Below are 27,834 nucleotides of genomic sequence, written 5' to 3' on the forward strand. Positions count from 1 at the left end.
ATGAGTACCCCAAAGCGTAACGGACGGACATACCGTTCACTACAGTATATACTTTCCCGCTTTTCAAGTAGGGGGTAGTATACATCTAATTTTTAAGAGAGTTTGGTAATTGAATTAGACGCAGGCACAGGCCTTCAGATCGCTTTGATCTGACCGACATGCATGAAAAATAATAACTTTTTTTTTTATACATGTCGGTCAGATCAAAGCGATCTGAAGGTCTGTGGGCGCAGGCGACGTCATTGCGTTTTCAGTGACTGTAACGACCATTTTTTTTTTTTTGAGAGTCTTACTATAATGCTCATAAAATAATATAAAAAATGTTATAATTAAAAAAGAATATTATGCATATTTGCATTCAGAAAGAGTATCAAATTTTCCAAAAAGTTAATTTGTGAAAATTTGTATATTGGAGAAATATAAGTCTTTCAGAAAGAGATTATATTGCAGCAAAATGTACTACATGTATTTTTCTTCGTCATATTATACCCCACTCCTCCAAATACTTAATCCAAGGTCATCATGCAACCTCCAAATTTTAGCCTCAAATTCACCCACAGGAGATTTTTACGGTCTTTTCTGCACCCTTCTACACATACACACACAAATCAAAATTGTTCGCATTATTTTACTGCAAACGGTACCAATGGAGTGGGATTAAATTCCGATAATCTTCAAAAGCCTTGAAGGTGTTCATTTTAATAATGAATGAAGCATGACGCTTAATAATAATATGTCATATAAATAATATATCAGTTGACTGTTCAATGTTGAAAAGTGAGTGAGGGAAAAATATGCTAATATTTTACAATCCCATTTATTTATAAATTTATTATGAATGAAATATAAAATCTTCGTCCTCTTTACATTAAAGGTTGCGTCTATAAATGCAGGGATACGAGCTATTTAAAAAGATGGACAGCTGAGTAGTAGCACAGATCTATCAAAATGACAGGACTTCCGGTCATATTCGTCTGTCTGATGCTGCCCCAGTACATAGTGTGCATTCACGGTAAGTCAAATTCATCATGGGCCGCCAACATTTATGATGTAATTTTTTTTTTGCCTAATTATAACAAAGGGGAACGAATTAAAGAAGAATTAATAAGTATGCCTACCTGCTTACCCTTCCGTTTTTTTTATTTTAAAACTAAAACAATGATGATCAATTAAACACACTTTGGCCACATTAAAAAAACTTTACAAAAAGATATACATGTATTCCATTTCCGCTTAATTTTTTCATATTTTAAGTCTATTTATTGAACAAATCAGAAAAAACAGAAAAATGTAATTGTTTGCTCAAATTGTTCTCTGTTCCATCTAAAAAAGTTTTGTTTTTTTTTTTAAATTACGGCATCCGACCCATATTAGAACCCGATTTTCTAACCTGAAATTAATATCAAATGTGTTTGAAATATTCTGATATTATTTCAAAGCATTTTGGAAAAAGAAAAGGCTTTAACAATAGAAATTTTCAAAAATTCCATTTTCTAAGAAGTAATAAATTATTGAGATTGCGTTAAAGTCTATGGAAAAAATAATAATATTAAAAATAAATTTGCAGGACAAGGTCATAAATTAGCTTCCCGCTCTTACGTACTTATTTATAAACATGAAAATAATGTATCTTATACATAGTATACATCCTATGCATAGATGTTATGCATTCAAATTCCATTGTATCAGGCTATACCTTAATCGCTCGCCCGCTCGTCAAGTAACGGGAAATTAAATTCGTGTGGCCTTTTTTCTGACTTTTTATGCCAAATGTTGCATTTTTTTGTACATTGTATTTATACTCATCAGTTACGATTATTATTACTTTCTTATTGTGCTTTAAATTACAGTACCGTAAGCTCTTGATATCTTTTGTCCAATTTAATAAGTTGTAATTAAGGACAAACGCAACATAATTTTGAGTTTCATTAACTTATTCTCTGTATTATTAAAAAAAAAATCAATAAATGATATACATGTACATTCTCTGGACTAAAATCATTCCTCATCATGCATCAGTTCAGTTCATTTCACACAGACCAACCTGTTGGCACATGCATGACACGCCAAATTCACAAAAATAAAAATAAGCTAAACATAGTTTCACAGTCGATAAACTAGGTTTATCGGTTGTAAACTATAGTTTACGGACTGTAAGCTATAGTTAACAACGTTAATCTATATTTTACATCTGTAAATCATAATTAACGCGATGATCTATGTTACAGAACCGTAAACTATACTTAACACTGAAAACAATCATTTGCGATTATGGCATGCCAAATTCACAAAAATGAGCTAAACATAGTTTCACACTTGATAAACTAGGTTTATCGACAGTAAACTATTGTTTACAAACCGTAAAACTAGTTAACACTTGTTTTATAACAGACGGAAAAACTTAAATGAGCATTATTCGTAAACTATAGTTAACAACCGTTAAACATAGTTTTACAGATGGAAACTATAGTTAACGAATTGTTAACTATAGTTCACGGTTTGTAAACTATAGTTTATAGTCAATAAACCTAGTTTATCAACTGTGAAGCCATATTTAGCTATTTTTTTTGTAAATTTGGCGTGCCATACACATGGGTAATGTACATAGTACATTATATACAATATATACAGTCTGGTGAGAGGTACTGTACTTCTACATCAAATTAAAAACACACACACACACAACTATAGTTTTGTTAAATTTTCGGTATAAAGTCTAAAAAATAAATTGATTTCAAAAGCCAGTTGAAAAACATATTCACTAAAGTGCATTTGAAAAAATTCACAAATCTTTATCGTTAACTTTTTACAAGTAAAATATACAATAGAAAGTGAATTTTTATCTTCAAACGAGTAATTGTTTATACAGACATCTTTTTTTTTAGTTTACAGCTTATTGCGATTCATTTGTTCATTAACTACATCAAATAATGTTTTTGTAAATGAAAAATTAATGCAAGCATATCAATCTGATTTTAATCAGATAATCCTTTGAATTTTGATTAAGTGCATGAAATTAATTTTTAAACATTATTTTGTGTAATTTTAAAGCAAGAAGAGGACGTTCCAAATTTTAAGAACTTGAGTCTGATCCTTTTGTTTTAACATCAAAGTATTAGAATACATGTATTATAAACCGATACTTTTTCCTGGTTATTGATCTCTCCTATAAGTAAAAAGTGAAAGAAGAATCGTTATTTTGTCGGGGTTTAAAATTCGTTGAATTCATGGGTAAATCTTACTGGGTCCCGACGGTAACCTTCACCCATGAATTAGAACCTTGACAAGGATTGATGTCTATACTATTATGTAACATAGTTTAATTCAAAACTTTAAAGTACTTGAACAAAATTTCATTTTCATAATTATAGGCCCTGGATCGAGGGTTTACCACTTGATGAAACAACGGCAAATGAATCTAAAGTGTCCCTGTAAGCGTTCCATATCAGAGGTCAAAGGGGAAACGGAAGTGCCAGAATTGGGACAGGAAGACATCCAGCTCTTACTATTGGGAAAAACTATTCCAAAAAGGGAAGTCAAGAGAGATCAGACACTGGGCCGCATTCTGAAATCTGGCATTACACCAGATGACCTGACTAGAAAAACGAGAAGCCGTCTAAAATGATATGGACTTCAACAACTGTTGGACAGCCAGTAAACGGATTTCTTTCTCAAAAGAAAAGCAAACAAATGATTTTTATTGAGCATGCTGAGATAAATCTTTCAATGACAATGCATTGCATCATTGATTCATGTACACCAAGTTATGCAAAATTATACTGAAATAACTCCTGATAAAAATTTCTTGACAAAGAATTTATTTTGTCTTGTATGTGTTTTGGCACTAATACACAAACTCTGTGCAGGCCGTTCTCTAGTAATGCCAGGAATCAGGATGGTATGCCATCCCTCATCAACAAGGCATGGGGAATCCGTACTTATCAGAGTCAACGGTGAACTCTTCTGTATAAACACTAAAAAAAAAAAAAACGTAGGCCAGAGAAAACCCTAATCATATTAATATTTACATTCAGTGTAATTTTCTGTATGAAATCCATTAGAAATCCACGACGTTCAAATTTCTATAACACACGCGAACCCTTGTCACCGCGCGTTAGAATACACAGTAGAAACTGCATGCATTTTCAATATTTAGGAACAACAAAATGTATATTGTTTTGACTCAATTTCATTTAAAAAAAAAACTACCCTTTTAAAATTAACATAAAATACAACAAATAAGAATTAAAAATCAATTTGTCATTTTTTTCTCTCGCAATGTTTATTTTCGTTATTTAACTTTTCAACGTCACAAACGGCTTTCCAACGTCACGAACGGCTTTTACGTTTATTAAGCACACCAATACCGAAGGGCGCTAAATTCACATTAAACATGAACGAAATAAACAACTATGATAAAGGAAAATTACAGATTGTAAATATAAGCATTGAATTCATATTTTGGGATGTCTTCGGACAACATACCTGGCCCTGCCGACAAATAATCATACGCGCTAACGCGCGGTATTCAATTTGTCGGCACGGCCAAGTGTGTTATAGGACCGAAGACATCCCAAAATATAAATTCAATGCTTAAGTAATTTCTACCTTATGATAAAATTTCTTTTATGAAAAGTTCTTGCGCCGAGCACAGAAAGGCGAGACAAGTGACTATTGGATCTAAAAGTCCGTTTTATTTGTGATGGTTCTTTCCCTCTTTCCCGTACAAGTGGACATTTTAGCGAGACGCAAATTTAGCGATTTCCACCTAAAATCTGATATTTTATTTTTAGCGAGAAGTAATTTTAGCGATTTTAAAATGCTAACTAAAGAAGCTATTACAAATAATACACAATTAATTTTTAGATATATTTAATTTTAGCGATGTCAACACCCTCGCTAATAATGCCAAAATTAAATAAAAAATTCTACTTATACGGTAATACTATAACGCTGTTCAAAATGGTGAGCATTGTACAATATTATTGATTTGTAATTTTTACTCAAGAATGTTTCTTTTATGTAAGGAAAACATTTTCTAAAACGATATACATGTATCTTATTATTTTTTTCCCTTCAAAACATTATCATGATTACGATCAATGCGTTTAGTTTACAAATAAATTCCATATTAAAATAATTATTTTACGTAGTTTCACTCAAAACCAGACACAAAACACGTAATGTTGACCCTGATTACCAAACACAGACTTCCTGTGTAATGCTACGTATACACAGATTTTTGACATCTTTGGTATTGGGGGTCTCCAGTAAATAACACAACTGTTACTTTGACCACTCCCTCTCCTCAGGTAACCGTATGGTAAAAAAATTGGGACTTTAAAATGAAAACGCGAAGATGAAGCTGCGAGGAAAACGTTCTGATAAAGCAACAAACAATAAAACTTACTACGAAGAACAATACATAATTGAAATACCAATCATTGTACATATTATTAGTTACATTGTTTTCAATGATTGGACTACTTTAAAAAAAAAATCATTCAAAATAGTTTATGCTTTGTTTTGGATAACGTCACATCTATTTCATTTCACTAAAATTAACCTACCAACCTAGCAACAAAACTCTGTGAACAATGTGATGATTTTCACTTTTCTTTCGTCAACTTCCCTTATTTATGTAGCATTGTATCCTTATCAACTGCACACGGGTTTGGTGTCCTAACTAACTAAATACGCCAGAGCATTTCCTACAAACAATTTCAACAACAATGCAAGTTATTGACAAACAAGTTGAAACAAGAACAGTCTCGTTTAAACCTATCATTTCGCAAGTACTATGGTCGATACGATGACACTGTCAAATTAATCTGTCAATAATTACTGATTACTTATTGTTATACCATAATTTAAACACACTCAATAGTCTTAGGATTTGTTCTTTTCTCTGGATCTTGACAAGTAGCACACAGCGGGCGTGACGGATCTACAGGGGATACTTACTCCTCCATGACATCGGACCCCATCTCTGATGTTTTAGAGGTCTGTGTTTGTTCTGCTTTTGATTTGTATTGTTTCAGGACAGATGATACAAATTTTATCAAAAAAAAAAATTAAATAGCAACTTGAGTCATATTTTTAAAATGAGTGAAATGAGCAAGCTTCACCGCGTAGTTTTTAATTTTTCATCCAAAATTTCACAATAAGGGATTTTAAGTGAAAAATTTTTGTCAAGATTACAAGGTTGGTTGCAGAAAGGAAAAATTATGAATATCATAGAAGGTTAACAATTTCTTGATACTTTAAAAATTTATTACTTGCATTATTTGCAACAACAACAAAAAAAAAAACGTCCTAAAATATATAACAATCCAGACGTTTTTGGTTTGTATCATCTGTCCTTTAAAGGGCTTGAGCATGGTGAATACTGCAGTGAATACTGCTAATCACAGTTTGTGGTGGGGGATAGGTTTTAAATAAATAATGGGAGCCAACAAAATCTTTATAAAATATTTCGATTTGCTTGAATACTCTATTTTTTCAATTAATGTTGGATTAAGGGGAAAATATATCATTCATCCAATAGTTCCATTTCAAGTCCTTCATTCCGTGGACAAAAGAAAAATATTTAATCAGGAAACTAGGCAAGACCTTTCTAAATAAACTGCAATGACCAATAAATAATGTGAAGAATATTTCAAGTCCACAATGAGCCAGAGTGAATGAGGAATACACCCAGAGGAAGGCGTAGTCATAGCCTTTTGAAAATATAAGATGGACCAAACTTATAAATTTCACTTTTTAGCTCGTCAGTGAACAATGCCTTCACATTCTGCAGGCGACACATCTAGGGGCATAATTTAAACAAATGTTCTCAAGAATCTACACTACCTGAGGATGTTTCTGTATTAAAATAAATATGGATGGCTTTGCCGTTCTTGAAAAGAAGATTTTTCAAGATATTCTCTCTATATATATATATACTATAGCATTCCCATGTAAGGGGTGTTAAGAAATTCGTTCCATAAAGAAATATTTTTGAAAATGTGTGTCAACGAAGTGTTTGATTGAAAAGATTAATTTCCATTCTAAAAAAAATACAAGACTTATGCTCAAGATAATTCACAAATATGCTTCATCACTGATTTTTCTGCCAGACATCATCTGTTTCAATACTTTCCCTCCACTTTTCGTTTCAACAAAACGCAATTAAGACCTAATCAGTAGCAAGAATGGATTCTGTGAACGTGAAATATTACAGATTTTAAATACATATGTATCTTCTCATTGCATTTCTTTTCGAGAGTGAAAGAAAAATGAACATCTTTTTTAACTCTAAATTTCTATAACCAAGGAATGCTTTGTGACAGGTTTGGATAAAAATAACTCAGATGAGCTAAAATTGGAACTCACGATTTTTTTCTTCTTGTTTATTGGATTACAAATGTACTTTAAAAACCATAGCTAGATCTGAAGTCCATTGCTTCAAGCGTATGATTAACACCACACAAATAAAAACAAGATGTGTTTGTGAAACACTATGCGCCCGTCGGCAACAAAGTTCGAAAAAAGCTATATTTAGGATATAGGTCACAGTCAAGGTCACAAGGTCATTGACCTTGGTTTCATTTGAAAGAACTTGATTAGTGGAGTATGCATACCAAATATGAAGTCTCTATCTCTTGTGGTTCAAAAGTCACTGCGAAGGTACGAATAAGCTATTTTTTAGCATATACTAGTAGGTCACAGTCAAGGTCAAAAGGTCATTGACCTTGGTGTCATTTATAAGAGCTTAATTAGTGGAGAACCAAATATGAAGTCTATATGTCTCATGGTTCAAAAGTTATGGCAAAGGTTAAAGTTGACAACAGACAGACAAACAGATAAACAGACAGGACGAAAACAAAAATATACGCCCCGGATAATAACAATCTTAAAATGCATTGATATATTTTTTTCTTCTCAGTAAGCATACCAAATATGAAGTATCTATCTTTCATGGTTCAAAAGTTATTGCAAAGGTTAAAGTTTGCAGACAAAAAAGCTATTTTAGCATAAAGGTCACAGTCAAGGTCACAAGGTAATTGACTTTGGTGTCATTTGAAAGAGCTTTATCAGTGGAGTATGCATACCATATACTTAGTATGAAGTCTCTTTCTTTCATGGTTCAAAAGTTATGGAGAAGGTTAAAGCATGCAGACAAAAAGCTATTTTTAGCATATAGGTCACAGTCAACGTCACAAGGTCATAAATCTTTATGTCATTTGAAAGAGCTTAATTAGTGGAGAATGCATACCAAATATGAAGTCTATAACTCTCATGGTTCAAAAGTTATGGCGAAGGTTAAAGTTGACAACAAACAGACAGACAGACAGATAAACAGACAGGACAAAAACAACAATATACGCCCCGGATCTATCGATCCGCGCGCATAATATCAATCTTAAAATGCATCAATATATTTTTTTTCTTCTCACATAAGAACTATCTTATGCATGGTATGTCAATCGTTGCTATACTCAATCTTTTCCATTTATATTGTTTGATGTCCATTTGTATTTTATAATTAAACAATACAAATGGAAAACATTGTTTGACAAGCCATGCATACAATACTTTTTAAGTTTGTAAGAAAACTTGATGCATTTAACAGTTTAAAGGCTTTTTTCACCCGGCTCAACGGACAACGCATTTGAATCAATTTATTATTATGTTTTTGTTGCCTGGAATATTGAGGACACCGATGCTGTAATTGTTAGCCGAGAAGACAGAAAATCATAGAACATGAATTGTTTCAATAAGAACTGATTCATTGTAATAGAATGTTTTGTTTGTTTTTTTTTCCTGTTTCCAAGATGGTGTTCACTTTAAAATCACTTTTTAAGTAAACCTTAGAAGTATCTTTTGCATGACAAACAATGCAATATTCGATCTTTTCCCGGTATTTGTATTGTTTCATTTCCATTTGTATTCTAAATTTTCTATATGTAATGTATAAGTATAGAAAACAAATGAAAAACAAAATGTGTTTGTGAAACACTATGCACCCAGCGACAACAAAGTTCGAAAAAGCTATTTTAGCATAAAGGTCACAGTAAACGTCACAAGGTCATTGACCTTGGTGTAATTTGAAAAAAAAACTTAATTAGTTGAGTAGGCATACTAAATATGAAGTCTCTTTCTCCTATGGTTTTAAAGTTATGGCGAAGGTTCAAAAAAGATATTTTTAGCATAAAGGTTACAGTCAAGGTCACAAGGTCATTGACCTTGGTGTCATAAAGAGCTTAATTAATGGAGTGAGCATACTAAATATGAAGTCTCTATTTCTTATGGTTCAAAAGTTATGGCGAAGGTTAAAGTTGACAACAGACAGACAAACAGAGAGAAAAACAGACAGATAGGAAAAAACGATATCCACCACCGATCTATCGATCCGGGCGCATAATTATACAATTCAAATGGAAAATTATATAATACAACTGGAAAATTATACAATACAAATGGAAAATTATATAAAACAAACGGACAAATTTAAGAATACACAAAGAAAATTATAGAATATATAGATAAAACAAATAAGAAAGTTTACAAAACTAATGCAAAAATATTGAGTATATTAAAAAAATTATACAATACACATAGAAAAATCATACAACGCAATTGGTAAAAAAAATACAATACTAATGAAAACGATGAAATATTTAACGTTTGACAGGTCATACTTATGATAAAAAATAAATTGTAAATGTGTTTTACTTATACGTACCAAATTGTATGTTATATTGAAAGTTCAAAGACATACATCAATATTACAGACACCTGACGTTACTTTTTATGCGCCCGAATTTATTCGGGGCGTATATTGTTTTTGTCCTGTCTGTCTGTCTGTTGTCAACTTTAACCTTCACATTAATAACTTTTGAACCATGAGAGACAAAGACTTCTTATCTGGTATGCATACTCCACTAATTCAGCAATTTCAACTGACACCAAGATCAATGACCTTGTGACATTGACTGTAACCTTTATGCTAAAATATAGCTTTTTCGAACTTTTGCCATAACATTTGAACCATAAGAGATAGAGACTTTATACTTGATATGACCTTGTATGACCTATGATTGCATGACCTTGACTGTGATCTATTTGCTAAAAATTGCTTTTTAGAACGATGATACCGCCGGGCGCATAGTGTTTCACAAACACATTTTTTTTTCTTCTATAAAACAAATTGATTCCATATCTAATAATCCTATAACGTATTATTAGACATGGGCTTATTTTTTATGCACCCGGATCGACCGATCGAGGGTGCATATTATTTTTCTTCTGTCTGTCTGTTGTCAACATTAACCTTCGTCAAAACTTTTGAACCATGAAAAATGGAGACTTCATATTTGGTTTACTCACTCCAGTAATCAAGGCAAGGAATAATCAAGGAATATCAAGCTCTTTAAAATGACACCACAGTCAATTACCTTGACTGAGACCAGTATGCTAAAAAGAGCTTTTTAGAACCTTCGCTATAAATTTTTATCCATAGGAGATAGAGACTTCATATTTGGTATGCTTGGTCCACTAATGAAGTTCTTTCAAATGGCACCAAGGTTAATGACTTTGTGACCTTACAGTGACCTACATGCTAATGATAGCCTTTTTGAACCTTCGCCATAACTTCTGAACCATAAGAGATGGAGACTTCATATAATGCATACTCCACTAATTAAGTTCTTTCATATAATGGCACCAAGGTCATGACCTTGATTGTGACCAACAGGCTAAAAATAGCTTTTTCGAACTTTGTTGCCATCGGGTGCATATTGTTTCACAAACACATCTTGTTTATACAAGAAAAGTAGGTAACGTTAGGTGCCTCATCCTCACAATCAAGGTTTTGTGATTTCTGAACTCCGAAATTTCAAAACATTGTGAGGATTGAGGTGTCCGTGATCAATATAGTCACAGGATTCATACCAATACTAAGCATCAGATTAACAGCTGATAGCCATGGAATGCAAATTTATACAAAACAAGATGTGTTTGTGAAACACTGTGCGCCCATAAGGCAACAAAGTTTTAAAAAAAGCTATATTTAGGATATAGGTCACAAGGTCATTGACCTTGGTGTCATTTATAAAAGCTTATTTAGAGAAGTAAGCATACCAAATATGAAGTATCTATCTTTCATGGTTCAAAAGTTATTGCAAAGGTTAAAGTTTGCAGACAAATAAGCTATTTTAGCATGAAGGTCACAAGGTAATTGACCTTGGTGTTATTTGAAAGAAAAGACCGTTATTAGTGGAGTATGCATACCAAATATGAAGTCTCTTTCTTTCATGGTTCAAAAGTTATGGATAAGGTTAACGTTTGCAGAGAAGGTTAAAGTTTGCAGATAAAAAGCTATTTTTAGCATACAGGTCACAGTCAAGGTCACAAGGTCATCAACCTTGGTGTCATTTGAAAGAGCTTAATTAGTGGAGAATGCATACCAAATATGAAGTCTATATCTCTCATGGTTCAAAAGTTATGGTGAAGGTTAAAGGTGACAACAGACAGACAAATAGATAAACAAACGGATTAACAGACAGGACAAAAATAATATACGCCCGATCTATCGATCTGGGCGCATAATAAAAATGAGTCAAGTAGAGCTTTACAGTTGAAGCGTAAACTACATCTAAAGTTTAACCATTAAATCTTTCTCTCACGGTTGTAAACTGTAATTTACGAAAATTTTACGACAAAGCAAAGAAACTTAGTTGTGAGTAAATTTTAATGACATTCTTTGTTAATAACCAATAATAAATGTGAAACTATCGTTTTGATATATTTAACTCCATTTTCTTCAACTATAAAATTGCTAACCATGCTTTGCAAACTGTGAACCTGTAATTAATATCAGAACAAACATTTTAACTTGAAAATAAATGTAAATGTGAACAAATCAAAGTGTTAAGTACAGAGCATCACAACCTGGTTAAAAAATACAATACCGTTCCTTTTAATATAGAAGGAAAACAGAAACACACAGTAAACCAAAGACATGTTCCTACGGTTAGACGTGCTGATGATACTGTTCTTTTATACTGTGTCACATAAATTATCATATCTGCATGCTGTTATTTTCCATTTCATTTTAAATCTAACACACTAAATATATCAGTCATTTTGTCTGTGCACAACAATGATAATGATTTGTTTAAAATAAAATTTTAGATTTTTTTTAAATAACAACCTTAAGTTACTTTCCATCAAAAAACTTATAGGGAGACTAAGGCTAGTTCCGTCTCAGTAGAACATGCTCCTTGATCACTGACTTGGAATTTTTGGGGGTATAATTTTTTGCAGTTTTGTTTGCAGCAGTTTTATTAATATAATATATATATATTTTAAGGAAATCTGCATCAAAACAAGATGTACTGCAGTAATCATATTTATTACTAAAAATAATTTTAACAGCGTCTTTGACCCAACTACATTTAAAATTGTTTCCTGCAAATTTGCTGATTCTAAAATGTTACATATTAAAACTTTGCTTTTTATTGCAAATTAGTATATATAATTGTATTTGTGTAACAAAATTTTGTCTAAGTTCCTTTTCACAATCTTAAACCACATCAAGAAACGATAAACATTAAACAATCATCTCTCATTAACCGATTCTCCTCTGTATACCATTCTATCAACCAATTATCTTTCTTTTTTATCACTAAATGGATTAACCTGCATGTATACACTATTAATCCAACCCAGACTTCATAGAGAGGACACGAAGAGAGAGAGCGATATAACTGAGGCCGAGCTGTAATTATCCTATATCAGCTCTCTGATCTTTTGCTGTAGACAAGAGTTTGGCTTGGGGGATGAGACCGATGAGAGGAGAAGATAATCTACCTTGCTGCATCAGCTCTACTGTTCCTCGGAAAATTAGCCATGAAGGATTTATTCCTATCACCGGTAATCTAGATTTTCTCAAAAAGCGACCTACCCTGTTTTTACCATCATCGAGAAAGAAACCACACGCCACTCTGTGGATGATAAGACATTCCACAGCATGCAATACATGCAGGCAAACTGGTGCTAATCCGGGCCGTATATTGCTTTCAAAAGACAAATTACTGATGAGCAGTTACAGAAGGAACATTTCGCTCAAGGACAGACTAACTTCTCACTCATGTCACCTGCATGTACCAGGCATATCTAAGATTTAACTTGATTTCATGCCGATCAAAATGTACAAAAGATATGTTTAATATAAATGTGTAATCATATAAATTTCTTCAAGTCAATGCTAGTCATATTATTTGATTTTCTTTTAATATATACCTGGTATATTCTTTTCTATGTAAAATGTTATAAAATTGAGATCATACGAATGTTTAAAGTAAATATAGAATAATAATAATGTTCATTTCTTTGCAAAGAGTCTAAGTAAAAAATTTACAAAATTACAGTAAAATACCGGTATAATTCTTCCATTTTATTCAGACGACAAAGGTATTTTCCTGCATTGAAGATGCTTTCCGGTGTAGAGGACAGGCATGTATAATAAAGATAAGCAAACAAAACTGTCATTTACGAGCGAATATGATGCCCTAATTTTGTGGCTATGCGTCATTACATAGAGGCTTAATCTGATTAAACCAAGAGTGAATAATTTAACTGAACATATATGTGTTCCCGGAAATGATAAAGTTTTTTTTTAATCATATCTTTACCTAAAATATTGGATTAATATTTATTTACATATACGTGTGTTTTACTTTTTACTAAATCAACTATATATCATACTTTTATTGTCATATGCACAATTTTACATGCTTCCTGTTGTCACTTGGTGTTTAAATTTTATGCTTTTTAAAAGAGCAGATTTGTCTATTTAGTAGATAAGAAAACAATTTTGCACTACTACTTGTGTCAACATATTGTTTTATATGCCTGAATACAAGGGCAAGTTTCCATTTTCCTTTAATATATGGGTTTTTCCTTTTTCTGTTTTTTTGCCTTGACACTCGAGGGTAAAGAATTTTTTCCCTGTTCGTCTGTTTGTCTGCTAAAAATTTACCTTTGGCAAGTCTGGACTAGAAAGGTTATTTTAGATATGGATCCACTATCAAATTATGTAAACACTTTAGATATTTCGGTACATTATATTCAAAAAGGGGTTGTTACTATGTCTGGTAAATCAAAGAAGAACTTGGGTTGATTCTTAATAAGAACAACAAATATTGCATGTAGAAGATAGACCTATTTTCTTATATACTTCCTGGTTTTCCCCCTGCTGACTTCCTTTACTTTTTACAACGTTTTGTTCCACGTAAAAAGGATACAATGGAATATTCACCGTTTCAGATGTAAATAGTTTACCACTCCTTTCATAATGAATACCTAAAATATAGGCTCATTTACCGATTCTGAACATTTGAAGTATGAAATCACTGCCACATAATAAAAAAACTTGGAAATATTGTCATTTGCTAATTTTTTATCTTTGAATTTGATAGCAAAAGGTATTTTATTTCTTCAATATTTGAAAGAAAAATCATTACAAAAAAGTTTCAATATCTTCCGGGAACAAATAACATATAGTACCAACATTGTAGATGGCATATCTGATAAAGAGTTTTTTCTGCTGAATGTACACTGACATATCTGTTAATCCCGACGGTTGATGTACACTGACATAAACTTGGTTCTACCTTGTATTAAAACATCAAATAAATGCTTGTCATCTCGACAATAAATAGAGCTGGCTTCTAAAGAGCCTGCTTGATATTTATTATGTTTTAATATTAATATGTCTTTTTTGCTATGAACAATATATTGTTTAAATTTGTTCAGTTTAGCTTTGTTATTAGTTCGTATGATATTAATTAATTGAAAAAATATATACGATATGGTTACATAAACTTCCAATCAGATATAATTATAAGCTAAAGTAAAACTTACTTGTACTTGCGTCCGAGAAAAATCACTCTGAAAAATACTATAAGTAAAACACTTTAAGCAATCAACAGAGGTTATTACAATTCATGACTAAGGTAACCTAGGATTTTACACCTTTATCACTTTTTACCCCAGCAATCAATGAAAACTTAGAAAATGTCGGAAGGTATGCAAGTTCATTCATAGAATTTATGTAAGCTCTCAGGGTTTGACAGATGAAGTGCTGATGCTTAATATAACTCAAACTTCAAAGAATTTGCTTCCAAAATAGTTTTAAAGTTAAAAATGCAAGCAAACGAAACAAGCAAAAAAAAAAAAAAAAATTAGTTACTGTCTACAAAGTCTATACTCATTTTTATGATTGTCAAGGTCATGTATGATAGAAAAGAAAAGGGAAATATTGGTATGAATTTTTATGTTATGACGAAGTGGGGGAATTGTTACAAGCGCATAATTACGAATAGGATAGACTGTATATTACTCACCGCCGCCGGTATGCAACACGTCTTATGCTAGACAATTCCTGATCAACTAAATAGGTATACCTCCCCATTTCAGTAAATATGTAAAATTTTCAAGATATATAGTTCAATTATGAAGTAAAAGTAATGAGAAAATATTGAATTTTTTTTTTAGATTAAAAAATTCCCACCTTCTTTCTAGAGTTGCGGTGCATGTAGAACAGTGGCGATGGTTTTAAGATATCAAAAGATTGCGAAAAAATATTTAAGATGCTTTCATCAAAGCCACACGTTAACATTCCACATAATATCTTTTGAAACATGCTAAAGTTATCATTTTGCAAAAACTGACGAAAAAGAGATAAAGAGCTTGAAAGTTATTGACTACATTGATCGCATCTGCCCCAAAAAACAATGCCTGACAATTTTTTATCCTTCGGGTATATTTTTAAAATTTGGGTCTGACTGTGAATCTGCATGCCTGTAAAACCCAGATTCCAAGATAATAAAGATATTTCTAATAATACTACAGCTTTTGAAGTAAAAGTTTTACATCATAACTCTTCACGACTTTTTTCATATTCACTTCAATGCTCTTCTCCCTCTCACATGTTTTGGACTTTCATACACTTACTCGTCTGTAAACGGAGACATAAATTCCCATAATTATCTCGCTTTTAAACCCTCTGTTTTCTACGACAGTATATGTTCTTAAATGTGTCAGTGAACATATGTTTGTAAACTCGGCATCCCCGAAGAGAATTTTATTCGACCTTCAGTTTTGATTGATGACCTTTACCTTAACCTTGAGTTTGACTTGCAACGCATTACCTGTTTAGCTTCCAAGTTTAATTACGTACCCTCATCCAAGGTTTAAGTTGCTTAATCACAAACAAATGAAAATCCATGATCTCTCTCGAATTGCAGAAAACGTTTAGTGTCCTAAATGTAGAATTAATCTTATACTCACACAATCACTCCTTTCATTTAAAAAAAAAATCCAGTGGGGATACTACTAAATCACAATTTTCTGTAATTAAAAAAGAAATAAACAATATAATTCGCGACAAGTAACAAAAGATTAATGTAGATATTAATGTCCAGAGAAGTAATGTTGGGTGCATTATAGTGCCTTCGAAGACAGTTGCCATGCAAAAAGAAAAGAAAAATAGAATACATACCAGCTGCTAATTGTTTCTATACAATTATGTTTTTGGCATTTAAAACTTAAAGCCCGCTGGATTGTTTAAAGAAAATTAAAATGAATCATAAATCAAACAACTTATTTATATGCCTTTTCATAGAAACCTTATCTTATGCGATGAACAGCAACTTTTATAAAAAGATCAGGCTAATTTTATTAAAATAATTAAATTATTTAACATCTTAATATTGTTTCAAACATAGAGAAATAAAGTGAGTATCTTGCACTTTGAATATAAATAAGACTTATAAATACATAAAAAAATATATATATATATGACTTGATAATATGTATACCTTTACTTTTGAAATAATCGTTCATAAATCTAACTGAAATGTAGATGTTAACACTAGGAGAATACTGTACATGACGCTGCTCAACAGAAAAACGTCAATGAAGTTACAAAGTGGTAAAAAATAATCTGTTTGGTTAACACATAGAAATCAAGCACTCGTAAATATTGTAATGTAACATCTGTTCTGACAGAGATCACTTTAAAAGAGCTTGGGTGAGATAGCTTATCTGCAAATAAAAGAAAATGAATTCAAAAAATAATCAGAAAATAATGTCAAATAGTATACATTCATTTCTTTTGGTTCAAATGATAAGCAACAGGTAGAATATCTGCGAAAATTATCACTTGGATTTTTGATTTGAATCTAAAACATATCCCTTATCAAACCATATACAAGAAATGTTTTATGAACGTACTTTCAGAATGTCAATCTTTCTTTCTCTAGTCTGAAAAGAGAATAAAAACATGAAAAAATTTAAGTTAATCGTAAATGTGAAGGAACTTTTGTGTTTTTATATATGTCTTGACTCGTTTTATTGATAAAATGTTGAACTAAAAATTAGTCAAGTTTCTTTCCAACGGAAAAATATACATATGTATTAATCATAAGCTCCAATATTATATACATGTACCTTTCCTATCTGATAATGATGTTACGTATTAATAGAATTAATAGACTGTTGCACTCACTGCACATCGTTTATCAGACTTCTGTATGGAATATTACAGAAGTGATTCCAAGAAAAACAGGGGCAATATTGATATAGACATAACACAAACGATGAACCAACATCAAAGGTGATAGACCCACAATTCATTAAGGAACAGTGTACAGACATAACATAAAGCTACCTACATCGATAACATTTACAATATTAAATGTCCATTTTTAATTTACTTCTTAAAATCTTGGAAGATCATAAAATTTTACCAATATTAAAATTAGCATTAAAGATCATACCCTTCCTAGTATGTTAATGGATAAATTAGATAATTAAGGCAGTGGAATATTAAGAAAATATTTCTTTCTTTGAAATCACAGATATCATCTAGATTCCTACAATAGTAACATCAATGGCATTAGAAATGATAGACAATAAATCTTACTAGTATCATGAAAAAATACTTGCATTGCATGTCCGTAACACTACGAAGCGACCCTAACCCTAACGTCTGGCATTTGTATCATAACAATTTAAGACCAAAAAAAAATTAAACAATTTTGAGGTAAATCAACGTTTTAAGAAACTCTGCTTAGACAAGAAGTTTAAATAAAAAGTGGGGGGAAAGATGAAATAATAATATAAAATTATAAGCAGTATACCGTTAATTACCACGACCTGTCTGGAGATGAAAATATAGTTCGGTTGTTGTGCTGCGACAACGAAAAAGTCCTGAAATTACACAGGAACAAAAGCAATAAAATCCAACTAAGCACAAGATATGTTCTTGAAACGGTTTCCAGAGTTTAACCCGAGTCAAAATTATTGCGTAAACAACAAAGCAATGACATTGTTCGTTAACAACTGCTGAGTAAAGCATATTACTAGAAATGCCTAAAACTCCCTAACCTATTCGCATAATGAAATTGGAAATTAATCGTTATTTGAGGACACAGTTCGGGTGAATGCGGAAGGGGAAGACATTACTAGTTTTCTTTCAAGGTCGGCGACGTGCGACATATTTGGATTCACACTTTAAGGCATGGCAAAGACAGGGTGCCGAGGAAAGAACTGCTTGAAATTGTTCCTCTCTGTTAGTCGCTCAAAAGCAATTAGATTCACTGTAATACACAATAGCTTTGCTCTCCATATATGGCGGGAGGTGTCGCTAAACTGTGTTGGGGGACGATGCTGAACTCTCGTGTTCCGCTTCCTGTTGCTATGTTATTGTTAGTATCTAATTAATATTGATAAGTCCCGAGTCTACCTGTGCGTAGGATTATGACATCATAGCAATACTTTCGTGCACCCCCTGTTCTTCAGCCTTCTATGACTCTACTTTGCGATCAGATTTCTTACAATCTGTGCATTTTTCCATCCCAGCGACCCCTAGCGGAGCACTGCTTGTATATAACGTATTCAAGAGTAGTATTTAAGCATTCATTCGGGCGTTCAAGTTAGTCTGCCTCAAGTCGAAAGCCAGTGCCGAGCTTTGGAATAAAACAGCTCTTTTTTCGCAAAGTAGTTCTGTATTGTGTAAAATATCATGATGGATTACGATTCCGATATTTCCACAAAAGTTGTGAGGGTGAACCGCACCTACAACGTCTATCGCGGTACCTCCCCATCCACACAAAACAGATTAGAGGTGAGTCCAGTGTGTCCCCCTTGTCGTCTGCTATTGTCTTTTGTCATCTGTGCTTTGTAAATGATCTTTTTGGAAAGAAAAAGTTTACTGCTTTCATTAAATTGCATCTGCAAATCTTCAACCATTGCCAATTCTTTGCTGTGCTTACTTGTTTCATTCTTAAAGAAAAATAATCATCCAACAGCCAAAATGTTTGGGATTTATCCTCTTTCATAATGGATTGCTTTAACTTGGAAATAAATGAACATTTTGAAAATGCAGCATTTCTATTGCTTTTCAAAGAAAAAGAGTCTGCTGTGGGATTTAAAGCGTGAACAATACAGCTTTATGGGAAATATTCGCTCAGTTGGATTAGCTACAGGATAAACAGTCTTGATTCTAGAGTTTAGTGCATGACACAGCTTAAACTCAGCTGCAGATGCTGTTGTATTGCGCTATACGATGATAATAATCAGGCGGTTAGATAAGGAAGCGACGGGATGAACCAGCCTGGGTCCCATTAACATTCCTCAACCCCCATCCTTTTATATACCATTATCAGCTGCAATGGCAATTGAAATTCTCTAACACCGAAAAAGAATTTTATCTTGGCTATGGCGGCTAATACTTATATTAATGTTTTTTAAGATGAAATACATCAAAACTCACTCCACAACTGAAATTTTATGAACAGATTACAAAGATTAGGAAAATCTGCGAAAGGCATTTACTACATTCATAAAACCGACAAATATGAGGCGTAGGATATTTATTGGTATCAAAGAAAAAAGAAACTGAGAGAATTTGATAATTTCATAAGAACGGTTCATCAATGCAAATACCAAGCGTATGACGCTTGTTTTCGTTTCATAGCAACGCTTTCTAATATGTTTGTTCTAAAAATAGATGCACCTTGTAAGGAGAAGAGGTTTAGCAAACTTCAAAAGATATACGAAAGCTGTCATGGAAACTCACAAAAAAGAAAATAAAACAAACCTGCAAAGAAAATAAAGTTCACAAATTGTGTTTGAAAGTTTTTGCCGATTGATAGAAAACAATGATTCCTCTAATTTTTTTTATTATCTGCAAAAAAGACGATGTTTCAATAAACCGTAAAGAAATTTCAATTAAAAAAAACAAATGAAACAATTCCTTCTAATTAAATGGTCATGAGGTAGATTGGTTATTACATTGTTTACTTTTACTAGACAGTTGTTCGCAAAGAGACTCGGGTAGTCAATACCGAGAAGCAACTGTTCGAAGCCGAGGAACAGAGATTTTTGGTATCGTATTAAGTGTGTGCCGGTGTCCTGTGTGACATTTCTTCACCCATTTTCCAAAGGTTCCCTCACCCAACATTTAGAACCGTTAGATAGAGATTAAAAGAATCCAGGACGATATATATGGCACACCCAATTTACACGAATATTTCTATTTTTTAACCAACTCACATCAAAGCATGCGCACCTTTTTGTCAACACAACAGCCAGCCAGTTTTGACCACATGCACAAACGGGAAAAAAAAGAATTCGATACACATTATTTTGAAAGTCTCAAAAAGTGTGTTTTAAAAACTGGCATATTTTTCATAAATTTCAAATTAATTATGAGTATACATGTATTTATAGAGGAGTTTTGACTTAAAGATTTGGATTAGCTATCTCAGATTTGCACAATAGAAAATAGTATTTGAAAAGTAAAGTCAACAATTAATTTCTAATCAACAGAGTTGTTTACATTTTCATGATGTTTAATTAATGTTAACAATTGCAATTTTACAATTTCATTTAATTTTAGGCACGCATCCGGGAACTGGAAGATGCCCTTGATGGAGAACGCGACACCAGACTGAGAGTAAGTTCATACTCGAACTATTGCCTCGTGTAAAATATTCTGATTACTATTTCTTTTCCAATCGTAAATATATTCTCTTCCATAATACCATAGAAGCATGTTTTCTTTTCTCTCGTTCTTCAGAGAGAGCCTTATGTAATGAATTTATCGCGGTAAATTGATGCGTTTAGCAGATTCATGCATTACCGTGTGTCGGTGAAAAATTGCTGAAAACGCTTTGGCTTCAGTTCAAAAACCCAAGATTTGACAAAGATGTTCTGATGTACACACGACAAAACAATGCTCAGTCTATTTGTAGCACAGAAAGCATTCAGCAAACTTTTGTCTACTACACGGAAGATAGATGCACGTGCGCGCTCGGCATCTGCTACCTATATATGTACACATGAGGAAGGGAAATTCAATCCAGACGATAGCGCGCATTCCTTCTTGCCGCGCTGTGATTGATATCTTACATTATGGATGCTGCTACTTGTCAAACATTGATTAAGAAAATACCTAGCCTAAAATCGTTCAACTTTTACATATACACCTGTCTATATTTCTCAACCGTACTTCAAATAACGACTTCCTCTATTTATACTTACCTGCAACAGGCACATGTGTCCAATTAATGATCATTATGATTATCGTACCATGAAGGAAAACATAGACGCCATAATTCACCAAAGAATAACAAAAACACATACCTTACTCACATTGTCTTTTTTTCTTGAATAAAATTTAGTGTGAGAAATCTTGACAATTCTTCGACGAAGATAGGTTAGAATGCCTCTGTGAATAGAAAAAAAAAACAATCAAAAGAACAAAATAAAACTAATCTAAAATACAATGATATACTTATTGAAATTGTAGTTCGAGAAACAATGTGCCGAGCTGACTTTCCAACTGGACCAGATGTCCGACCGACTTGAGGAAGCTTCCGGAATGTCATCTTCACAGGTACATATCATTTCAACATTGAATTTTCTGTGGCAATTTTAGAATTCTGACACGGAATTCTTTTACGAAACTTTTTTTTATCGATTTCTTTATAGTTGGACATCAACAGAAAGAGAGAATCAGAATTAGTCAAGCTCCGCAAGGACTTTGAATTAGCCAATGCCCAGTTCGAGTCAGCAGAAGCCAGCATGCGCAAGCGTCACCAAGATGCTCTTAACGATCTCGCTGACCAACTTGAATACATGACAAAAGCCAAGGGCAGGTGCGTGTTTTTTGCGCTTTGCACGCCTTATTAATTTGCCTCTTTAATTTTAAAAAAGTCAACTCTTTTAAATTTTACGTATCACCTAAAACATGCTTTAAAATGCAATACCGTGTGCTGTGGCTTTATTCTAAAAGACAAGGCAATGCTTGGCTTACAGGGCAGAAAAAGAACGAGGACAGCTTGTGGCCGAACTCGATGGCTTACAGGCCCATACTGAGGGCCTTCAAAAAGCCAAGGTGCGTAACACTAACATGTAGATTTAGATTTAACCCTTCTTACCTTGTAGAGTAGAGAAAGAGAAGAGCCAACTGGTCATTGAAATCGACATGATTCAAACTGAAAACGAGGGTCTTAGTAAAGCCAAGGTTTGTTACGGTCGCGGTGAAAATAAATGCAAGTTTGAAATTAGATATTATTTTTCTACTTTGTTTTTAATGGTATTGTGTTTAGGCATCCTCTATCAAAGCCAAAATGTTCTATCTATAGGCTTCTGCCGATGCCAGGATCGATGCTTTGGAGGGATCTGTGTCCAGACTGAAGGCTCAAGTAGATGACCTTACCCGCCAAAATAACGATCTCAACGGCCTTAAAGGTAGACTCACTCAGGAGAATTTCGATCTTCAACACCAGGTGCAGGAATTAGATGCCGCTAATGCCGGTCTCGCCAAAGCCAAATCTCAGCTTCAAGTTCAGTTGGACGACTTGAAGAGAAACTTGGATGACGAGAGCAGGGTATGTGCAATTTGAAATTTATTCATGGAAGAAAATTATAGTTTAAAAACAAAGAATACAACTTTATATAAAGAGTTGAGTTTACTGGGAAAATTTCTTTTGCAGCAACGTCAGAACCTGCAGGTTCAACTCAGCGCCCTGCAGAGTGACTATGACAACTTGAACGCCCGTTATGAGGAAGAATCTGAAGCCGCCTCCAACCTCCGCGCCCAACTCAGCCGTGTCAATGCCGAGTTTGCCGCCCTCAAGACCAGATTTGACAAAGAACTTCTGGCCAAGACCGAAGAGATGGAAGAAATGAGGTATAACTCATTTCTTAGTTCTTACTAAATTTCAAAATTCAGAATTGGATTTATATAAATAAAATGTCTGAAATATTGACGTCGGTTATTGCAGACGCAAGTTGAGTGTCAGGATCCAGGAATTGGAGGACCTTCTCGAACAGACCCGCCTCAGATGCACCAACCTCGAGAGGACCAAGTCCAAACTCACCGCCGAGCTCAAGGAAGTCACCATCGAACTTGAGAACGTAAGTTTCTTCTCTCTGTTTTAGAAAGAGGAATAATGAAGCTGAAAATTTATTTAATATGGTGTGTTTCAACGAAAATATTGTTGAACTGATCATAAATATTCACGTTTTCAGTGTCAAATCATTGTGCAAGACCTCACCAAGAGGAACAGACAGCTGGAAAACGAAAATGCTGCTCTTCAAAAACGTGTCGATGAACTTTCCGCCGAGAACGCTCAACTCCGCAATGACAAACATGCCCTTGAACAGGAAGTCTACAGACTCAAGGTCTCCAACGCTGAACTTGCCGAGAAGAACGCCAACCTCGAGAGAGAAAACAAGAGCCTTTCTGGTACGCAAAGCATTATGCAACACCAACAAATGACCTTTGCCTTAATGAAATAGTAATATTATGTAAAATTAAGGAGAAAATGACAAAGTAACCTTTTAATTTCAGATCAACTTCGTGAAGCTAACCAAGCTCTCAAGGATGCCAACAGAACCATCAATGAGTTGAACGCCATCAAGGCTGCCCTTGAGACTGAGCGCGACAACCTTGCCGCCGCTCTCCGTGACACCGAGGACGCTCTCCGCGACGCTGAGGCTAAACTTGCCGCAGCCCAGGCCGCCCTCAACCAGCTTCGCGCCGAAATGGAACAGAGGCTCCGTGAAAAAGATGAGGAAATCGACAGCATCAGGTAAATCTCGTGATTCTGAGTCACGGAGAAATATACATGACCTGCCATACTTATAACTGATTAAGGCTTCACAGTTGGTGATATTGCTTAAATAAACCTTATATCCAGCCATCAGACGGCCTACGCCAAAGAAAATTAATAACCTGTAGAACAACCTTTGGCACTTTTCGCCCATGTTTTAAAACTCAGAAATGATGATTATTTCGAAGTTTTATCTACGCTTTTATGCTTATCTTTTACGATAATGAATAAAACTACTGAATATAAAACGGAAATACTCAAATCTCAGCTGAATTTTGAAGTTGCAGCTGTAAAAGAAAATGGCTTCTCGAAAATTTTCGTTCGGTCCTGTTTATTCGGTGGCTACACCGTATGTGATTTAGTTGAAAATGGGTTTTCCTACGCTTCAGTTGAACAAGCTTATTTTTTCCTCTCACACTGTGATTTTATTTTTATTCCAGAAAGAGCAGTGCCCGTGCAATTGAAGAACTCCAGCGTACTCTTGTTGAGGTGGAAACCCGCTACAAGACTGAAATCACCCGCATCAAGAAGAAATACGAAACCGATATCCGTGAACTTGAGGGTGCCCTTGACAACGCCAACCGTGCCAATGCTGAATACCTTAAACAGATCAAATCTCTCCAGCACCGTGTCAAGGTAGGAAAAATTGAAATTTAAAAAAAACATCAAGGAAAGCTTTTCAGGAAAGCTTTAGCTTCTTTTTGTAAGGCACGATAAAAATAGTACCGGTATAGGGAAAAAAGTAGGATAGCGTTTTTTTCTCAAAAGTTTACATTTATTGTTGTAATTACTATTTTAAAAATCATAATAAAATGTTATGCTTTTCTGAAATTTAAACAAAAATTTAAAACACGGCCCAAGAAAGCATATTGATTTTAATATATGCGGGATAGAAATATAGGGGTCTTCTACAACATTAGAACTTGAGCAAATCTCCTCGTTTGTCTCTATCGATAATCTCCTGGAAACATTCATTCTCGCCTGGCAACCAGCTATTTTCTTCTTAGTCTAAGACTGGTTTATATCTTTCGATCAGCAACGCCAACAAAAAATAGGATGATCTGATCGCCTTTCAGTAAACAGTGGGGGGTTAGAAATTTCGTATCTAACTGACAGAGCCACCTGTCGGTGAATACCATAACTCCTACATATATTTACGTCAAAACAATTCTTTCATCACATATACATCCCAGGAATGCTGTTGGGCATTACTATAAAAATAGAAATAACATTCCAAGAATAAGTGAAATTTCAAGTATACATTGTAATTACCATTTAACTTGCCTATTCTGGAAATGGTTATTCTTTTATCACTAAAAATACTTTTACACATACTAAGTTGTGGTGAGGGTAAAAAATTATCTTTTCAATTTCCATCAGGACTTGGAAAGCGCCTTGGAAGAGACCCAGCGCCAACTCGACGACTGCAGAGGCCAACTCTCCATTTCCGAAAGGAAACGCATCTCCCTCCAACAGGAACTCGACGACTGCCGTTCCCTCCTCGACGCTGTTAGTATAAAACGTTTTATATGGAATTGAGAATTGATAACGAAAAAGAAATGTCCTATAAAGTAAAATATAAAATAATTGAATTAAATATTTATCAATATAAAATTTCAGGCCGAGAGAGCACGAAAGAATGCCGAGACCGAACTTGGAGAGACCTCCCAGCGCCTCACCGAAGTCCAGCTCCAGATCACCGTCCTCTCCAACGACAAACGCCGCCTGGAGGGAGACATCGCCGCCATGCAGAGTGACCTCGATGATGCCCTCAACGCCCAGAGAGCCGCCGAGGAACGTGCCGACCGTCTCGCTGCCGAGGTCAACAGACTCGCCAGCGAACTTCACCAGGAACAAGAGAACTACAAGAACGCCGAGAGTCTGCGCAAACAGCTCGAGGTTGAAATCCGCGAGATCACTGTGAGACTTGAGGAAGCCGAGGCCTTCGCCACCCGTGAAGGAAAGAGACAGATTGCCAAGCTCCAGGCCAGAGTAAGTAAACGCCAAACAAGAAGATCATGAGTTTTGAAAATATTAAATTTATTTATTCTTATTCCAATTTCTTATTTCAATCTATAGATCCGTGATTTGGAAGCTGAATTGGAAGCTGAGCAGAGACGTCTCCGTGAAACCGCTGCCAACATGCGTAAATACGAGCGCCAATACAAGGAAATTGTAACCCAGGCCGAGGACGACCGCCGTCAAGTAGCTGAGCTGACCAGTCTCGTCGACCAACTCACCATCAAAATCAAGACATACAAACGCCAGATCGAGGAGGCTGTAAGTATTCACGTCAAGTAGAATCAGAATAATATAATCCGATGTTCTGGCATGGTTCCGATATTAAATGGACATTTGTTTGAATTTTGCAGGAGGATGTAGCCAACTTGACAATGAACAAATACCGCAAGGCTCAGCAATTAATCGAGGAGGCTGAACACCGCGCCGACTCCGCCGAGAAGAACCTTGCCGCCGTCCGCAGAACACGATCAATGTCTGTCACTAGGGAAGTCACCAAGGTCATCAAAGTCTAAATGCATGTAAGTACGCGTGCACCATAAACTGCACTAACTCTGTATGAAATCTACTCTGCTGGAAAACTTGAACTGGCGATATCTAATGATGCTTTATATTTTATTTTCAGATATTTTTAGGAAGCATTCATCATAATTCAAGAGACATTTATTTTAAATTCGCGCAACGCAAAATATTATGATGTTATAGAGACTATATTCCAAAATTTCCCTTGTACAGATTATTTATTTTTGTTATTTATAATGTGCTGGAGGCTAAAGCAAATGCGTGTTTGCTGCATGACGTTGACTTTTATTCGTATAAATGATATATTGCAAAAAGAGGGAGTTGGTGAAGCCATAGCTCGGCACGGCCAGGATAGCAACAGCTCTGACGGTAGACCTCAACACACACATCAATGACATCATCAAAGTCTGTGTACACTGTGCTTCACGTTAATGAATGAAATATGCGGCAAGAGTGAACTTCTACAAAATGTGCAATAGTTATGTGATATTAAAGTACTGCCATATTTAGAGTACTTTATGTTGATATTTTATTTGTTTAAATATATAAGTATATCACGTTAATAAAGAAAGGGGACTGTTTCTAACTTGTCGTCGTCTCTGTAAGATTGAATTTTCTGTATAATGATTGTTGTGTTCTGGTGTACAAACATTTTATGACTGTATTTTACAATATTTCAAAAAATATCTGTTTTTGTTTTAAAAGAGAGAGAAGATGACTTCAAGTTTTAAAAAATGTATGTTTCCCTTGCTACAATAAATTCCGTCACTGTTGCTTTTGAGAAAGTGGATTTTGTTGTTTGTTGATGAGACAGACGGGTGTAGAGATCTCATTGATTGTTTTGTTGTGTTAACTTATCCGCAATTAAGTATCCATGCTTCAAAAAGCAAGCAATTGACTTTGTGGAGATTTTTTCGCTTACAATGAGATTTCATGCAAAATATGTACCAGGGAAACACACAATTAAAACATAATTGATGTCCAACATATGTTTTTCGTTTGTTTGAAGATGCAAAAAGGCTTTACGGAAAATGATCAAAACATAACGTGTTCCACATGTGTACACCTAAGAAATGAGAGCACATTAATACTGAATAGCTACCAGGCATATGAGATG

At 34.1% G+C, this 27,834-nt stretch overlaps 2 protein-coding genes and 1 long non-coding RNA gene across 5 annotated transcripts; 2 read left to right on the forward strand and 1 right to left on the reverse strand.

Moving 5' to 3' along the window:
* The first annotated feature begins 859 nt into the window (after positions 1-859).
* Positions 860-3,797, forward strand: LOC134257562 (uncharacterized). Its single transcript, XM_062740165.1, has 2 exons — positions 860-1,012; positions 3,372-3,797. The coding sequence occupies exons 1-2, from the start codon at positions 949-951 to the stop codon at positions 3,623-3,625; spliced, it is 318 nt and encodes a 105-aa protein (XP_062596149.1). The 5' UTR covers positions 860-948; the 3' UTR covers positions 3,626-3,797.
* A 13,055-nt stretch (positions 3,798-16,852) lies between these two features.
* LOC134257558 (uncharacterized) lies at positions 16,853-18,674 on the reverse strand. Its single transcript, XR_009989947.1, has 3 exons — positions 18,192-18,674; positions 17,284-17,313; positions 16,853-17,094 (listed from the first exon to the last, which is right to left on the reverse strand). It is a non-coding gene; the product is annotated as an uncharacterized LOC134257558 (long non-coding RNA).
* A 279-nt stretch (positions 18,675-18,953) lies between these two features.
* Positions 18,954-27,502, forward strand: LOC134257556 (paramyosin-like). Of its 3 annotated transcripts, none has more exons than XM_062740156.1 (17): positions 18,954-19,177; positions 20,365-20,439; positions 20,954-21,010; positions 21,866-21,952; positions 22,048-22,214; positions 22,375-22,453; positions 22,704-22,949; positions 23,055-23,251; positions 23,346-23,478; positions 23,593-23,809; positions 23,915-24,155; positions 24,617-24,812; positions 25,557-25,685; positions 25,797-26,168; positions 26,256-26,456; positions 26,549-26,716; positions 26,821-27,502. In XM_062740156.1, exons 1-16 carry the CDS (start codon positions 19,076-19,078, stop codon positions 26,708-26,710), a joined length of 2,661 nt encoding a protein of 886 aa, XP_062596140.1. In that variant the 5' UTR covers positions 18,954-19,075; the 3' UTR covers positions 26,711-26,716; positions 26,821-27,502. The 3 variants fall into 3 exon arrangements, with proteins under 3 accessions (XP_062596140.1, XP_062596139.1, XP_062596141.1); XM_062740155.1 differs by lacking the exon at positions 22,375-22,453 and adding an exon at positions 22,504-22,582 and having other exon boundaries at positions 18,955-19,177; XM_062740157.1 differs by lacking the exons at positions 20,365-20,439; positions 22,375-22,453 and adding an exon at positions 22,504-22,582 and having other exon boundaries at positions 18,955-19,177.
* The last annotated feature ends 332 nt before the right edge of the window (positions 27,503-27,834 follow it).

This window comes from Saccostrea cucullata, unplaced genomic scaffold (assembly GCF_032062105.1).
Source record: "Saccostrea cucullata isolate Sc308-1 unplaced genomic scaffold, CSIRO_AGI_Scuc_v1 ctg888, whole genome shotgun sequence".
NCBI lineage: Eukaryota > Metazoa > Mollusca > Bivalvia > Ostreida > Ostreidae > Saccostrea > Saccostrea cuccullata.